We start from the raw sequence: 18679 nt of genomic DNA on the forward strand, positions 1-18679 counted from the left end.
TCGTCTGGGGTTAGACTGTCATCCCACACATATTCTGTTTTTTGTCACTGTGAAGAATAACCGCCACCTCTCAAGTCTTGGATTTTGAAATTAAAACTGTTATCACCACTATGGCCAACATACAAAAAATTTAATGCAGTGGTTGCCAGTGTTTTCTGGTCAGCATGAAAATATCCATTATTCATTAATACACTGCCTGTTCAGTGGGAAATTATCAGCAAGAGGTGAAGTAGCCATAGTGTGTGTGTTTTTTCCTGTTTCGTAAAAATGTAGGTTTTGGGTGACACATTCGAGCAAAGTGCCACAAGAAAGAGCTGCAGACATAACCATTCTTGTGCAGAATACACACACACACACACACACACACACACACACAACAGAAGACATAACTTAGAGGTGTGTTGGGATGTGGTTGTGGTTTTAAAAAGAGAAAAGACAAAGGCTGGCAGCTGCAGCACCAGCCCAGTGTTTTTACCTGCAGTAATCTGACAGGACGACAGATCCACTATCATTTAGTTTCTCTGCTGAGACACAGCCGTTCTAATAGGTGGCACTTACTCAGGAGATCACTGGTGATCATTGGCCCACGATCGCCTGTACTGGGCAGATCCCAGGTGTCAACAGCTGCTTTTTCATGAAGTACAAGTAAATAATTAAATGCCTCCAAAAACAAAAGAAAAAGAAAAATCTTTAACACCTGATTAAGAGAATAAAAACATTGCCTCCTGTGGGGGCTTAATGATGAAGCATGCTGTTTTATTCAGAAATAGGGTTCCAGCACAAATTATCACATCTTTTTTTATCAAATAAAATAAGTTAAGCTGCCACAAGCGAGCATATACATGTTTAGTCGCATTTTTGAGATTTTGTCAAGCATTTGCTGTTTCCATCAAGCATTTCTTTTTTCAGTATGTCAAAATGTGCATGGAAAAGGGCTGATAGAAATGTGTTTAATATATGTATAATATATGTGCAGCTGTCTGAATGCAAAGCAAGACAAAGCAAACATGCATGTGCTTAGTCCACCTGCCCTGCATAAATAGTCTGAAATAATGAAAAATGGTTTGAGAAAAAATATAGCCTTGATCTGTACCCATGGCCAAAGCAAAGCAAAACGGGAGTTTAGAATCTTAGATAATTTGCTGAATTTCATTTATAAATAGATTTTCGTGAGAACATGCTCCAGTTGGGAGTCACCAGTAGTGTTTGAAACCCTCAATTCCTATCAGTCATTGCTTTATTTTATCACACCGCTGTGTAATACACGAGCCGTTATGTGTGTGGGTGCCACTTACAGTCAGCCTTTTACAATTTGTGGTGTTTGTCTCATGCAAGGGGGATTCAAACATGCTTTTCTCATAAAATATAATGGAGTTTCATGTTCCATTGTTAATGGCAATTAGTCAAGCACAGCGACTGCTAGATGGAGAGGGGTTTTCCCACCTTGTATGGCTAATAAATTAAACTTGAGATCTGGCAGGGATGGATGGTTATTTCTTGTCAATGACAGTTTCTTTTCCAAATGTTGTTGATGACAGGAAAGCAATAGAGAATCAGCTAATTTCATTTTATATGATTCGGAATAATTTTCACTGATGGGAAAGGTATTTCTTTCCCAACAGAGAATTTAACTCCTGGGGATTACAAGATTTTACTAAACCCTACACAAATAGTAGTGCCATATGGCAGCTGACGATGTAATAAGTGGTAGCTAGTATAAAAAAAAATGTCAGAATGTAATAAAATAGCCCTTCAGATGGGTTGTAAATGTAATGAAATCTGTTGCTGTTGTAAATTGCTGGATAAAGTAATGTGGAAGACCTTTGTGTTGCTCATACATTCTTCTTAGATGTTATTCTGTTGTTATTAATCCATATTACTTAAGTTACATCAGGTAAAAATATGTCATACCCCCCTTTAAGTCATAATTTAGTTCAATGAAGATTTTCAACTCACTGAGTGGCAGTAGGACATTGTATTACACTTTGGCAAGTTGTTACATTATTCATGTGTTATGGCCTGATTTCTGCACTCCTGAACCTGTCATATTGAATGAAAAATTGCAAATTGTAACATCAGATTTAGGAGTCAGAGTTAAAAAAAAAAAAAAAAAAAACCATTCCTTGTAACATCTGAAAAAGTCAGTAAAATGACTACCCCCCACCCTCCCCACCACCAGCAGTTGTTTTTGGGCATGCTTTGTGTGATCCATGACATGCTTCTGGTGAACACTTGTATTTTAAAAGGAGTTGTCTGGACTGCTGTTGATCTGACCAACTAATAACTTTTTTTTTTTTTTAATTGTCTCTTTCTCCTCACAGACATCCATCAAGCACACAGAGGAGATGCTGGTCCCTTCACCCTGCTGTACAACCTCTTATTCCCTTATACATATTGAGCCAACACTACCCTCTAGAGGTGAAACAGACAATAACATGTCAGATGACAGCGATGGGGAAATAGACATGGGGAGCACTACTGGGAGCAGGGGAGGAGACTATAATCTGCATGCAGGCATTAACCTCTCAGCTCCCTCCTCCTCCTGCCTGTCCTCTCCTTTGTGCCTTGAGCCTGCACGGCCGCCAAATTCCTCCCCAAGCCTCAACACCTCGCTCAACCCATCTGACATTTTGGTTCCAGACTCTGAGCTCAACCGACTTTCAGTATCAGAGCAACAGCCACAAGCTTTGATTTCAGCAAATATCCAGTTGTTCGCAGGATCAGACTGTGCACAGACCACATGGACAACCTCACAGCCTTCTGTTTGTGGGCCAGAATGGGACCAAAGTGCTTTGGGGCTCCGTCCTCATACAGACAGTTGTGATACTTTGGTTGTAGAGGGAACCAAGCCAAAAGAGGAGGAGGAGAAGGAGGAGGAGGAGGAGGAGGTGAAAGAGGGGAGTGGCCAGGGGGTGAACCTCCTCTTGCTAACCTTCGGTGGGCATGAGGGGGAAGAGGAAGAGAAGGACAAACCAGGTGTGGAAATGTCAGAGGTGGGAACAGCATGTCACTTTGAGAGAGATGAGTCCTGTTTCAGTACCACTCCCCTCCTGCCCTCACAACCTTCTCATGCTCAGGAAGCTGCTATACAAATGGAAGCCACTTTTGCTGACAAGAAGGAGGATGACGAGGACGAGGATGACAATTTCTCTGCTTACCTGAGGCGATGACCTATCTGACATAGAACATTTTGTAAATGTCTTTTGCATTTTTACTGCTCATTTTTTTTCGTGGTGGGGTAAAAAAGTGATATAATGTGAAGATGTCTGTCAGCATATTAAGCTGCACTGGTGTCAGTTCATTTTCATCAAGCTCAGTAGCTATTCATAGCTTCATATAGGTAGATAGATAGATAGAACTTTATTCATTCCCAAAGGGAAATTCAAGTGTCCAGCTGCTCATAAAAACAGCCATAATTAGAATCATGCATACAATCAAATAAAATCAAATCAAAAATCATGCATGCAAAAAATGCATTATTTTAAATACAATTTAAAATAATGCATCATATATAACAGTAGCTTCTTATTTTAGCCAGGATCTCGGGGCTCCTGTATTGTTCATGTGCCACCTCTTGCTAAAACGCCCAAACTCTGTGACTTCCAGCAGCTATTTCATCCACAAACCGAAAGGGACAATTTGACACATTATTCTCCTCACAACATTGAGTATTGCAAATGAGCTTTAAAAATCAGAGCTTGAACTGAGTTTTTAATTGACAGAAATGATGTCAGTCCAGGTGTATGACTCCTACTACAATGACTCAAATGTTATGGTCTTTAATGAAACAACTTATATCAAAACAGAGAAATCTCACTTTCACACAACAAAAACTGAACTACATATGGCAAAAGCCTAAGCGTAATTAACATTTAAATACAAGTCTAGTCTTGCTGAGTATGTCTAGTCAAGTCTAGTCTAACCCTCTTGAAGAGAAGAGGGTCACTTTGCAGTGGATGTTGGACCCACAAATCAGTGCAGGAGAACAAAAAGTCCCATACATGTGAGCAGGTCCTGGACATTAGGAATTATTAGCTCAGTACAATTGAGCGTTGCAGCCCCTGAGGACATGCTCCGCTAATGTCCTCACATTGTCATTGTGTGCCATTGTGTTCATAAGTTTATTATCATATGGTTATGATTTCAGTGTGCTAATCTGTTGACATTACCTGACTGTTACTGTGCTGTTGCTACCAGGCAGATAAGTGGAAACTAGCCAACTGCACACCTTTCAGATTTCTGGTCGTGTGTAGCTCAGGGGGTAAGGTGTGGCACTAATACTGACGTTTTTAGGAGTTTGTACCTTAAAATAGATGTCTTATAGTATTCTGTTGTGATCCCCATACTGAAAAAAGAAAAGTACACCCTAAAATGCCGTAACATCGTTAACATGCACTCTCTCACAGAACCACTATTAGACCTTTTTCACAGCTGCTGTTTTGACATGAAATAACAGATTGGCACATAGGTGTTACTGATGACATTAATTAGGTTCTTATTCATTTAGGTCAATGGAACAGAACGATAATTAATATTATTAGTAACGCCAGTGTTAATGTGCTACTTCATGTGAAAATGGCTGCTGTGAAAAAGGGCTCCTGACAGTATAGCTTGCTTTCCTGGGTCCACTTTATCGTTTGCCGGTGCATTTCCTCTGTCTGTGCTTGTTAATGTTTGATTGCTGAATTTTTGGAAGCATCAGTGATAAATGTCAGGTTTTGGTGGCACCACAGAATCAAGGAGCAAGGGCTTCCCTCTAGGTGTGTTTTGAGTAAGTGGCATGACTTTTTCTCAACTTGAAAACTGAAAATTGCCAAAATGTTTTTTTCTCTTGTTGGTGTTACTGCTTTCTCCACCTACACCTGAATGGAACAAGTTCACACCTCTTTAGCAGGGCTTGTCAAAGATCATTCTTGAAAATGAAGGAAATCCCTTACTGAATTTGAAAGTGACACCACCACACATGAAAAGTATTCATTTCTTCCCACAATAGCAATGAATTGATGATATATAACAGATAAAGAAATATGAAGTGGATTTTTGCTTGAAGTGAGCTCCATCCTGGGTGCCTCAGCCTGCACTAAAAGTTGTATTATGAAGAGTTTTGAGCAAGCCCAGTCTGAATCTTACTACTGTATTGTGTGTTTAGAGAATCATCCACTAGATGATCCAGTAACTTCAGCAGGCTTACCTGAATATGAATTGATGTGACTCATATTTGATGGATTTCTGTTACAAGTATCTCAATCTTGTTGCAGCTGAAAGTATGATTGAGTGACAGCAGCATGTCCCATATGTTATTTCTCATGGAGACAACTTTGCAGAAGCCGAGTCTGATAAATACTGGTTTCCATCCCCATGTACTGTATAGCATTTTGAAAAACCTGTATCTGTTCTTATATAATTAGTGTAGACACAATTTAACAAAAAGGTCATTCCAAATGTGGTCAGTTGAGTAGTAATTTTAAATAGTTGAATGTTTATGTATCATCATTGCTTTCTCTTACAAGCACAAGCTGCCACCTATTCATCTTAGAGTCATGTTTTGGTTAAAATATGACTCTAAGATAGTTGGTTGTTTTTCTCCTTACACATTTTTAAAACCTACTGTACGCCTTATGTTACCAATACACTCAGCACTCAGTTAAACTTTGTAAAAAAAAAAAAAATCATTTATCATTGCAAGTTACACTGTATAGACATGTTATTTCAGTAATGTAATCAAACAATGCCATATTTGTATTAGCCACATATGTTTTATTTTTATATTGAGAGCAAGCATTACCTAACACAGTGCAAAAGAAAAAAAAAACTCACAGGATCCAGTGTTATGCTATGCATTTGTCTTTTTCAAGTCAATAAATTTCAATCTTAGATATTAAGGCATGTTTTGTCATTTATACTTGCATTGCAGTAAAAGCAGCAAGGCTTCCAAGTGTAGCTAGTGCATGCATTTGAGATTTCCTCAAGCTTACCTTGACCAGAAACTCAGTTAACAAAGCACACAGAGGCAAATATATGAACACACATGAAAAAAAAAACAAAAAAAAACAGGAAAACAAACCTCAAACATGCAAGATAAAAGAAGGCACTGTGTTGTCAGCTAACAGTGTCCAGGGCAATTGAGTGCCCAGTGAGTGCTAGATCTGAGTCGAATGCAGGAATCATGGGGCAAAAAAACAGGGAGGGACTTCTGGGGAAACTGAAACTCAGCCTTGTAAATTCGAACAACTGAGTTGTTTCCCAGCCCCCCCTCCCCTTCCCCTCTATATGTTGAGCTGTAACCCAAAACACAAAAGTCTTATCATCCTGCTTAAGAACAAGACTGAAGGTGCGTCCATGAATGGAAGATGGGGTGGTGGACACCATTACTTCTGCATTTACACCTTGGTAATGCTCTTCAGGGGCGGTAAAGGAGAATATTTGAGATGAATACTTACTTGGCATATGAGGATGTTAGATTTTTGTCAGTTATAAGAAGGGAAGTTGTGTATTTTGTCTAATGGGCTCTGTTCTCCTGCATCCACCCTTTTGTGTCTTTTTATGTGTCCTTGGCATTTGCAGCTTACTCTGACATTTGCTTATGGTTGCATGGCTACATCTAGGTGTGTGTATTTAGGTTGGAATCTAGCAAATAACTAGTATCTTCAGATAGGTTTACTAGCTGCAGCCTCTGCTTACCTTAAAATGAGTTTTAAATCTAGGTTGCAAATCATACGCATATATAGATGTTTCTTTTCAGCATGCATGTGTTAGACACAAACATCTGTCATTACCATCAAACCACATCATTTCTCTGGTTACATGTTAACTTGCTTTTTCTCTTACTGTTTTTGAAGGGATTTACTTCTCTCCCTCTGTCCAGTGGCAGGTGTGTCTCTGCCTGCCCCTGTCAATGTGTCCATAGATTCCCTAAACATGGAACACACACTCAACTTCCTGCCAGGCCTGGGGACTTCAGCCGACGCACACTTCAGAGTTCAAATACTCCGCTTCAGGTACCAGAGGCAGCCGAACAGAAAAAGTCAAATCATTTCAAGAAATGTGACAGTGGTTTTTATGGTTTATGTAAGGTATTGTGGTTTAATTAGATGATATACATGTCACACAAAAGGTGATGGAACGAGAAAGGAAGTGGGGTGATATGCCATTGGTTGTGAAGATGAGGAAAGACTGAGCCCCTAGGGTGTCCGTCAGTTAAAGGACAAGTCCAGCTTTTTGGGAAATTGGGCTGCCAGCCATCTGGCAGCCCAATTTGGTGAAAGGGGGTGGTGAAAAACACCACCCTCCCTGGATTAAAGGTCTATGTTCTTATGCCTGCCGGAGCTTATTGTATTGTTTTGACTGATAGTATCCCCATCATAGCATGGAGATGGTAAGTTGACCAAAAAGGCAAATTGCCAAAAGTTAGTGCGGTCCCTTTAGAAGCTCTTGATTTATCGGTCAGACACTTGCAGTTAGTTCAGACATCGCATTCTGCCCGATGAGACAAAATCAAACACTCCTCATGTATTCCTGGGAAAATGTGGTCTTTCTGGTCAGTGAGCTGAGTGTGTAGCCAACACTACATAGGTTCAGTTTAGGTCACTGCATGTTTACGTGCTGTATGCAGGCGTGTGTGACGTCCACCAGATGGTACAGGGGAGTCTCTGCTGCTTCCCAGTCTAGTTCAGCATGTCAGCCTATGACAGCCCTGGAGGATGTTTCCTTTTCATTTCTCGAGTACTTTCCTCTGAATAGGCACTTTCTATTATGCAGAAATGTTTTTTTGAGTATGACACATAAGGCACTGTAAGTTTTGTTTCTTGTTGACTGTGAATGCGATCTGTGCCAACATGCTCATCAGCATGATGAGAGCTATTTTTTTCTCTCACCTTCCTTCTCCCTCCCTCGGTCCTGCATCACCTTTGGTATAAGCTGATTTATCAGGATGACACACCATATTAAAACCAGCAGAATTCTGGTATCTGTCAGCATCTGTCTCACTGCATCTCTTATCACTTCATTTAGGAGGAGGAACTCATGGAAGCCTGTGGCCGGTTGCTTGGAGCTGGCAGCCACACAGACTTGTAACCTAACCGGAGAGTTCACGGAAACGCTGCAACAGTACCAAGCCCGTGTCCAGGCCTTTACACCCACCCAGGAATCAAACTGGACATTAACAGGGCATTTCACACCATATACAGACAGTGAGACACCACAAATTTACAGAATAGCAGCCATTTTGACATGAAATAGCAGGGTAAACAGGTGGTACTAATGGCATTAATGAAGGTTCTGTTTCATTTAGGTCTAACAGAGCCAGGGTCCTGTGTTGCATGCATGCTGTCTCGCTGAAATGACTCTCTCATAAATGGAACAGAACCTTCATTAGTAACGTCTCTGTTTAGCTGCCGTTTCATGTCAAAATGGCTGCTGTGAAAAAAGGTCTACTGATCGAGTTAAACATCAGTGGTTGTTTGGCTGCATCCACAAGTTAGCTGGCAAAGTTGGATGGCAAAGAGGTGGTCAACTGTGGTCAAAATATAAGTAAAAATTACTTTCATTCATTCACCACCATAGGGCTTGCAGCTATATGTTAGTATGGATAAGTTGAGCTTTGAAGGTGAGCAAGGAAAACTAGCTAACAAATGATAGCTTTTTTTTTTTTTTTTTTTTTTTTACAAACCTTTTTATCTCAAAAGCAGCATCAGGCTGTCTTAGCTAATGCATAATTCCAGGGCCGTTACCCAGTCCAGGGACTAAAAAAAACAGCCCTGGACTTTGACTAAGCCCGGCCCAAAACAACAAATTTCTGAGTGGGGTGCGGTGCCGGTGCAGTTGTTATTATGTTAAATTCCGCGTTAAAAATAGATTCCGTTTTATTTGGCTAATTCCGTGATTCCGTGATCGATAATGCCACGAAAAAAGCGAGTTGCGCTTTTCGGCGCGCTGTTTGCATCCCTGCATTTGGATGCTTCGCTCTCTAACTGCCTAATTTTTTTCTCTCTTACCCTCTCAGCCCCACCCTTTTCTTTCCTTTTTTAGGATTAGCAGCATTACCATGGGCTGTGTCCGAAATCACTCCCTAATCACTATATAGGGCACTATATAGTGATTACGCCTTTTTGTAGGGGTGTCCGAATGTTTAGTGATTATTAATGTTCACTATATAGTCCACTGGATGTATCCCACAATCCACCGCAAAATGTAGTGGACATCCGATGGTCACTAACCACCAGGCAATATATCCCGTCATGCATTGCGGAACGGCGCCGAACAACGGGCGAAGTAGTGTCCGAAACGGTCCGCTATTGAGTTCACTATATAGTCCACTACATTGAATTCCCTATATAGTGAGTAGGGAGGAGTGAGTGAGTGAGTGATTTCGGACACAGCCATGGTCTCTCTCTAGTCATCTCAACTTGCACACACTACTACAAGTATCTTTGACATGGCTGAGTGGCGAGGGCGTTGGGCGTGGTACAATCTGTGTGAGAAATATACAAATACAAACCTCGTATCAAAATTTGTTTGTAGGCCACACCCACTTTCGATCGAATGGCCTAAAAAGTTTATCCGGTGATAGCTGGCCCAAGTTTTGAGATGATGTGTAAATCTGCTCACAAGTTATGAGCCCTCTGTGACATGCCTTGCCTAATCCCACGCATCCTTTTGGCCAAGGGATGCAAAGGGTTAGTCACTTCCTCCTTGATCCACGTCCAATCCTCCCACAAGGTTTGGTGGAAATCTGAGCAACGGTTTGGGAAATCATGCCACTGCCATTTAGCCAGCTAGCTAGCCCTGAACTGTTTTTTTTTTTGTTTTTTTTTTGGCTCCATCCACTGTTGTTTAACTCAGTCACATTATTTCTGCTCAACATCAAAAATATGATTGTGTAATTAAAACTCCAATTTGCTATGTACTTAGCCATGTTTCTTTGTTCACATTAGCATGTAGTCAAAAAAAGCCTTCCACATAATGTGTTCAGTGAGAATTTCAGTTTTCCTCAGCATCATCTCAATGCCAGACATGTTTTCTTCAAATAATTTGCTGATGTATCACCACTTTAACCTGTGATGAATTTATTCATGACTAACTGAAAGCCAGTGAATTTCCCCCTGTAGCTGTGCTGGGCCCTCCTAAGGTGTCTGTGTCTGGCTGTGGGAACTGCTTGCTCCTGCAGGTCAGTCCTCCCACAAGCGGGTCGATCCAGCAGAACAAACAGCTCCAGAATCTGTACAGTGGGCTCCTCTGTGTGGTGCGCAGGACCAGGGATGGTGCTCAGGTACAGTCAAAGTCAGGGACTGTAGCTCCGAGGTATGAGACAGACTGTGGCCGAGGTGATTCTGTTTGACACCAGTAGTATTGTTGGTGCTAACGTATCCCAAAATGAAGTCTACATTTCCCATCAAACCCATTGCTTCCTGTTACCAAGAGCATGCTGTCCCCCCCTCCCTGACACCGAAGTACATGCGTTTGTTCCCTCTTGCTTTACATAAGGTAGGAAACAGGTTGGAAGTACACTATATGGACAAAAGTCTTGGGCCACCTACACGTTACACCTACAGGAGCTTTTCTGACCTCCCATCCTAAATCCAGAGGCATTAATATGGAGTTGGTCCCTTTGCAGCTAGAACAGCATCCACTCTTCTGGGAAGGCTTCCTACAAGATGTTGGAGTGTGTCTGTGGGAATTTTCACCCGTTCATCAAGAAGAGCATTTGTGAGCTCAGACACTGATGTTGGACCAGAGGGCCCAGCTCGCAATCTCTGTTCTAGTTCATCCCAAAGGTGTTGGATGGGGTTGAGGTCAGGGCTCTGTGCAGGCCAGTCAAGTTCTTCCACCCCAAACTCAGCCAGCCATGCCTTTATGGAGCTGCTTTGTGTACTGGGGCTCAGTCATGGGACAGAAAAGGGCCTTTCCCAAACTGGTCCCACAAAGCTGGAAGCAGAGAATTGTCCAAAATGTCCTGGTGAGCTGAAGCATTAAGATTTCCCTTCACTGGAACTGAGGGGCCGAGGCCGAGCCCAGAAAAACATTATCCCTTCTCCAGCAAACTTTAGAGTTGACACTAGGGGTGGGTATGATTTCTCGAGTACTCGAGTACCCATTGTTGACATCAGTATTCGAGTAACGTCTTACTATTCACACACCTGCGCAGTGTGTTGGTTTTGGCTACATCTCGTTTGCACCCTGTCACCTGCGACCAAGAAGAGTGATGTGTGGAAATACTTTGACAAAAAGGACGATGATAACGTGCAGTGCAAGAGATGTGGCATTAAACTTGTATATTACAGAAATACTAGCTTGATGCTTAACCACATGCGCTTAAAGCTACAGCTAACAGGCAGCCTTGCATCACATCTTTTGCTAGCCCCATTAGCACACGCCAATGTGATGATACCAGAGCAGAGAAGATTAGATTTATTTGAACTTTGTGTTTATGATTTAGGCTGTTGATTGAGAGCTACCTGTTAAGCGACACAGAAGAAAAGTCCATACCGTGGTACAACAACGTGATTGAAGGACCTGTTGTGGTTGTTAAATGCATTTGGAATCGCACATGGTTTACAGTGTTGGCTGTTTATTCACATAAATGGTTAAGTATGATGTAATAATGTCCTCTGACAGCCATAAGCCTGCTTTTTAGTAAACAACATGTCGGGGAGGTCCGTGTCTGACTGGAAACACTAGCGGAACTGTTGTTAAGTGCGGACCTCCCGTAATTATTTTTTACGGCAAAATATATAATTCGCAAGTAATTGATTACTCGTTCATAATGTAATTTGTACGTTCTCGCACTTGGCGACCCTGCTCTGTAACTTTACTTGGTGCTGCCACCTGGTGGCTGAGTCGCTGTGGTTCCTAAACACTTCCACTTTGCAATAGTCCCATTTCCAGCTGATGGTGGAATATCTAGGAGGGAAGAAACTTCACCAGCTGACTTTTTGCAGTGGTGGCATCCTATTACATTACTATTACAGCAGCATGCTGGAACTCAGTGAGCTCTTTAGAACGAGCCATTCTTTCCCAAATGTTTGTAAAGGCAGACTGCATGGCTAGCTGCTGGAGTTTATTCACCTGTGGTGATGGGACTGAATGAAACGGCTGAATTCAATGATTAAGAGGCGTGGAACTATACTTTTGTCCATGTAGTGTATTTTTTCCATCGGATTCCTTCCATAACCACTATCAGAAACTCTTTGTGAGAGCTTCATAACACAACAACACCCCCAACTTGATTTGTATGATACTGCAATCCAAATTTGTTGCAAAATGTCATGTAGAAAGTGCAGGTTGCACAGAGGCTGGTGGAACCTGCTGACCTTCATAGCAGTAGTCTCATTTGTTTTACAGTGATTATTTGAATGACTCAAAATGAATATGCAAATGATTCATTGATATTAAAATGCTATATGGGGCACTTTAACAGTGCTTTTGGTCTGTAATTTTCAGCAAACTGCAGATGCTATTAACATGTGATGTGCACCAACACTAATACCATGTATGTATGTATATATATATATATATATATATATATATATATATATATATATATACATATATATACATGTTTTTGTTTTTGTTTTTTTTACACTCAGAGACCAGCTTGCAACTCTGTTCATTGTTGTTCCAGGAAGTGATTTTGTTCCAGGAAATGATTTTACTGTTCATTTTACAGTCACCGATCATGCGTTTACTCTGCCGTTCAGCCCTGTCTTCATTCTCACTTCATTCTTGAATGTTACACAGTAGGACAAAACTAGTGCATTGTAACACAAATCCCTAGCACCTCAACTGACTCGCTACCAAACTCTTAGGGTCTCTGACGTCTGAAAAGCAAACTAAAGCTGCAAAAAAAGAGAAAAAAGACAAGGAAAAAAACCCTCTTGGATTTGGTGGGTCCAAAGTGCAGCAGCAGTTACATAAACATGCAACAAGAGGCAGGGTTTCCGCATTAATAATAATGCATCACACTGTAAACACACAGTAACCATTATAAGAGCATTTTCTGGGTGCATCTATGAAGTATTTATGTATCTAATGTGCTTATAGATTTGTTGCATTCAAGGGATGTGTTGCTTGAATTCAAGCTGATTCCATTTGTATGTTAAGATGTGAAATTCACATGAAATTCACATTCAGGGGCTTTTCAAAGTGAGGTGGTGTGTTAAGGTCACTGTGCTCAACCTGAGACAACACCAATTTTCACTAGGTCTACCGTTAGAGTGACATTTACCAGCTGCGTCTAGAGAGCACTAAACTAGGTTGCATGTGTTCAGATGATATGAAACTTGGCTCAGTGCAGTATGGAATACCAAGAAATCAAAACAGAAAACCCTCAAGGCTGTTCTAAATCTCTCCGAGAGACACTTCAAACGCTGATCAGGATATCAGGAGAACAAATATGTGCATCTGTCGTGACGAAGGATACATATTTCCTCTTATGGCTTGTTTTTCACTTAAACCGTGCATGTGGTTTTTGCCCACATCTTCCTCTCGCAGGCTCGTGTCTGCTTGTGTTCAAGGAAACGCTCAGCCTGATGAGCGGTACCGTACGCCAACACACAGAGGGGTACAACATCCTATCTGCGAGTTTTATCTTCTCAACCTACATCTCTTCCAGTTACAGTATTTTGTACAAGGAGAGGGTATTCATAAAATACTGCTGTGTTAGCATCACCAGTATGAATATTGTCCATGTAGCTCAGGGGCACAGGGGCAATATTTGCTCCAGCATGGATGCTTGATCATACTGTAAATGGATAAAAATAGTGCACACGGTTTAAAGGAGTGAGGACTGATAAAGTAATAATTCTTGGCTTGACTCAGTTGTCCTGGCATATAGGGAGCATGTTGAATGTTTCCAGAAGTGGCAGCAACAGTTATTTATTGGAAATAAACAGAAGAAGTAGGAGGTTAGCATTAGCAGTGATAGCCACCGTGGCTGCACAGACAAAGAAAAGACCACCGCCTACAGAAATTTAAACTTCATCAACAGAAAATCTTATGAGAAAGATGTTACATACACAGTTTGACAGGCGATCTCTGGGAAACGCAGTATAAAAACACCACAGAAATGAGTAATTAGCACCAGTGACAGAACCAAAGTTCACCAAAAAACAGGAGTCTCATTGTGCCACTTTAAATGTGTTATCACGCTCTTTAGTTTAACTGTTTTCATAGTTTGTCTGTTGTGTTGCAGTTCAGCCTCAACTTAGCATATGAAGAGGAGATTTTGATTCGCTACCTGCAGCCAGGGGTGGAGTATTGTGTGACGGTCACCGTGACAGCGACCATCAACAGCAATTCTATGCCCACTGAACCCCACTGCGCCTTCACCGGCCCTCCAGCCAGCAGCTCAGGTACACAGCTGTTCAGCATCCCTCCTGAGTGAAGCAGACTGAGTTAAAACACATCATGGATGCAAACAATTACAGTTAAGACCTGTAGAAGCACAGGATTGTGGGAATCTGACTTTCCTTTTATGTTGGTGGCTGCTTGCATAGGCAATAATGCCACTGCTGGCTGTCAGAATCAAAATGAGACAAAAAAAGTCAATTCAGGTTTCCAATGCAACAGTGCACACAAATATCCACCTATATCCCATTACATACATGAATACAGCACTTTGTGAAGGTGGGAGTTGATATTTGATAATAGCTTTTTAAAAATTCAACCATCCTGCTTCTATGGTAGCTATCTCCCACCATTAAGCGACACTGATTTTCCACAGGTCTACCATGAGAGGACTGATACTTACCCACGGCGTTCAGAGTGTATTTAACCTGGCTGTGTGTGTTTAGATGATATGACACTAGGCTCAGAGCGATATGGAAAACCGCAAACCCACAAGGCAATTGCACTTTATCTCTAGCGGACTAGGATATCAAGGAGAATGTGTGTGCTTGTCTAGTACCAAAACAACCACTGCTGCCGATTATTGCTCAGATACACATACATCTATGTACATTGGCGTGTTGTAAACAAAACTTTCATCATTTAAAGTTCTATTTGTTTTTATTGTATGCAGCTTCTGACTAAAAGGCTAAAAGGGGAACAGAATTTAATTTGCATCACTGTTCCTGGCACATATGCTTGAATTTGCTGCTTATCAGTGAAATTTGACCCCCTGCTCTAGTTCGGGTTAACTTGTGGGATCCATTGTCTTTCCCGTCTGTTATTTGATTGTGCTGGAATTTGCAAATTAGCAGTACAAACCAGGGTTAGATCGATCACAACTCTTAATTTCCAGTAGCATCTTTGTCTTGTTTTGTCATAATTCCTGCTGGTCCTGGAATTAGTGGAATACTATGAAATCAAGAGAAGTGTTTGCCAGCCAGGGAATTCGATAAATTCTCTGGGTCACTTTACAGGTCACTTTACAGGATTGAACCACATTATATTATATATTTATTTTATTTACCTCTTGTGTCACATGTTCATTGCATTAAATGATTTTCACCCTGTTTACTGAGTGGAAAATTCATCAACATTAGCAAACCATAAAAAAAAAAAAAAAAAATACTGTCTAAATGATAGCAAGTTTTTTTTTAAAAAAAATCACAGATGTAATCTTATCAATAGTACTCATTTGCTGATGGGTGTATTGTCCTCCTCTGTCCCACAGTGCATGTTACCCTCAGCCTGCTGTGTGTGTTCTGTGTGCTGCTGGTCCTGCTCGTTGCAATGGTTGTCTACGGTGGTCACCTGACCTCCAAGTTATCAGGGCAGCGCCCACCTGGAGCTCTGGTAATAATCTGACTCACTGTGCTGTAACTGGAATAATCACTTGGCTATTGTTTATCGTCACCTCTACCTGAGTGTCTATCCAGATAGCGCATGTGTGCTAAAGTGTGCGATTAAGATGCGAATGAATTTGATTTGTCCATTTCCACCGTTGGATGGTTACTCAAGTTATTTGGATTCAGGTCAACGCATATAAAGTGATAAGTCCACTAAAAAACAGCATAACCTAATATTTCCACTGTGGGAAACCTAGTTAAGGTGCCTGGTTTGCATATTAAACTCACTACTTTGGTGTTTCACTTTTTTCTGCACAAACCTAGACTCACATAGCATTTAGGGTTCATTTTAATTTCAGTCAAGTCACATATGTTTTTATACAGGCGGACTGTTCTACCTGTGAGCTGGAATATTCTGTTAATGCGATTATTTGTGGCAACAGGGATACTCATTTGCAGAGTATCAAAGCTGTGTGTAAACAACTTGAAAGTACATTTCCAGTGTGGTAGGACTTGTCCAATCCTTTTAATGTTAAATCTGACTCATTTGATGCATGACCCACAGCAGACCTTGTAAGGCAAATAATAACCTCTGACGTAGCTGTCCCTCTACAGTTCCATGACAGTGAAAATGATTCTGTTGTCACATAAGTGCTCCTTTGACAGTCTGCATTCAACAACTGGGTTATATGAGTTAATAAAGTCAAGGCAGTTTTTTAGCTAAAGGCAAGCTAAACACTTGGCCCAGATAACTCATTGCATCACAGGTTTGGGGGGTTGTTTAGTTGAATATGTTAGCCTAGTCTGCCTGACTCACTGATCCATTATCTGACTGAGGTTTGGGCAAGTTGGAATCTATGGCCCTGACCATGGCTCAGCAGACCTACTGTGCTGTGTATTGATAAATCTGTGGTGCTGTCCATGGTGCTGAAGTAGCAGACAGATTTGTACTTGTGCCTTTTTCCCTCCGTCTTGCCCTTCTGTCAGTTCCGGATTCAATCTGTAGTATTCTCTTTATGCTCTAAGTTGTCAATTCTATATTGTGTTGTAGCCTATACAGTCTATATAGAGTACAGTCATCTTCATGATCAAAGTGACACGCAGCGACATGTACTCCTGGAAAAGGATCATGGAGGCACACAACTGCCTGTAGTATTCCTATAATATTCCTTTAAAATTTTTACGATCATTCAGTAGCGTCTGTGCTGCTGAAAATACACCCCAGACCATAGTTGAAACATCTATAGTTGTTACTATACATGTTTGGTGTAACGTGGAAGTGGAGCAGGTCATGTGACTGAGGACATTACCCTGCACTGACCGCACCGTGCTCAGCTGCAGTTACATAGTTCAAGAAAAATAAGCATTACAAAAATATTTAACATCCACATCCAGTAAACAAATAAGTCTACATATAAGTATTTAGCCTTCTGCTCCTCAGTGTAGAGGAGCACAACAGCAGATGGTGGGGAAAGAGAAAGTGCTGCAACAGCCCAACAGAGGCCTAGTCAGAAATGAACAGAGCTTGGAGCAAAAGAGCCCTTGAATGCTCATAAGTTTTTTTTCTGCTCTCACTTGTTATTTTTCAAATGAAACAGATCTTTGTGCTGCATATTGAATGTGTATTTGACAATGCAATGTAATAATTATTCAGAGTTTGTAAAGGCCCCTGAAAATTCAGTTCAAGGGCCAATAAATAGGCTATACTCTAAAAAAAAAAAGGCTCCTACGTGTGTGGATAGTGGGGGAGGGGGCTTCCGAGGGGGGAAAATAGCAGGGAGGTTGGGAGGAGGTTTGTGAATTTGTGGCCAGAATAGCATCAAAAGGTGTCCTGCAACAATGTCCTTGTGTTAAAAAAAATAACAAATCACCGACTGCCTGTAACCCTAATGTGACCTTCACTTACCCTCTCCCTCTCTTTCTCTCTCTCACTCCCTCTCTCGATTTTAGTCATACATCCCCTTCCAAGGCCAGGGTGATGGACGTGCACAGCCTGAACAGTCCAACCAGGCCCTGGCCTCTCAGACACATGACGATAGCCCTGCTGACACGCACCACTCTGATGATCCTGTGCTGAGGAGCAGCTCGGCCGTGGCAGAAGGTGGCAGTGGTCCAGCTGCAAGACAGTGTGTTTAAGGTGGATAAAGAGGTCGTGTAGAGGCTATGTACAAGAATCAGGACAACTGGTTTGATGTGGAGGAAGATGTCAGGGTGAGGGGTGCATGAGGTGCTCGAGCTGGAGGGCAATGCTAGGAATTTGATTTAGGATCACTGGTCTTTATGATATGGGTGAAGGCAGCAATTTGAGTCAACTGTTTTGGATGGTGGGAACTGAAGGCATGTTTGTTGGCTGTGAAACTGTATAGTTTATCATAATTATGTGCACCAGTGTAACCAAGAAATTCTTTTAGACTGTGGGTTAACTTGTGGTTGGTGATTCAAATAATTGTGACTAAGTGACTGGATCTGATGAGTGGGAGTCCTTCAGTACTACTTCAGTGAATAGAGCCTGTAGCTAATATTCCTGATAAACTCAAAACTAAATTTTGGTTAAGGGTCAGTTACTTCCGCTCTCCGGTGCTGCTGTCCATGCTCTGTGAAATGAGGAAAATTTTCAGTTCTGTGTGTTACTGTGTGTATTGATTAGTTACTGTGTCATACTATGATAAACTGTGATCTCTCATTTCATAAGCCTTTTATAGGCTTGGCTGGAAATTCAATTTTGTGTTGCATGTGTTTTATCAACCATGTATGGAACTTAGACTTTAGACAAATATTTTTCTATAAAAACATTAGTAAATAAAAAAATGTATTTGTCAGTCCTTATGTATGTACTTGCAACATTAATAAATGGCAATATGGCAACATATGGAAAGGTTTAATTTCACTTTTATATCACATTGTTGAAGTTAATAGAGAAAAATCTGAGATGGGGTTCCACAGAATCAACT

At 41.2% G+C, this 18679-nt stretch overlaps 1 protein-coding gene across 1 annotated transcript in view; it reads left to right on the forward strand.

The window, feature by feature from the left end:
* The window catches only part of crfb2 (cytokine receptor family member b2), a 30652-nt gene extending 12423 nt beyond the window's left edge, over positions 1-18229 (forward strand). Inside the window, exons 8-15 of the mRNA XM_030081251.1 lie at positions 2322-3163; positions 6332-6390; positions 6866-6998; positions 8011-8189; positions 10107-10267; positions 14189-14348; positions 15614-15735; positions 17679-18229. Coding sequence (XP_029937111.1) covers positions 2322-3163; positions 6332-6390; positions 6866-6998; positions 8011-8189; positions 10107-10267; positions 14189-14348; positions 15614-15735; positions 17679-17864 — 1842 coding nt within the window. The 3' untranslated portion in view covers positions 17865-18229. The remainder of the gene's footprint in view (positions 1-2321; positions 3164-6331; positions 6391-6865; positions 6999-8010; positions 8190-10106; positions 10268-14188; positions 14349-15613; positions 15736-17678) is intronic.
* The last annotated feature ends 450 nt before the right edge of the window (positions 18230-18679 follow it).

Source organism: Myripristis murdjan, chromosome 21 (assembly GCF_902150065.1).
Source record: "Myripristis murdjan chromosome 21, fMyrMur1.1, whole genome shotgun sequence".
Lineage (NCBI taxonomy): Eukaryota > Metazoa > Chordata > Actinopteri > Holocentriformes > Holocentridae > Myripristis > Myripristis murdjan.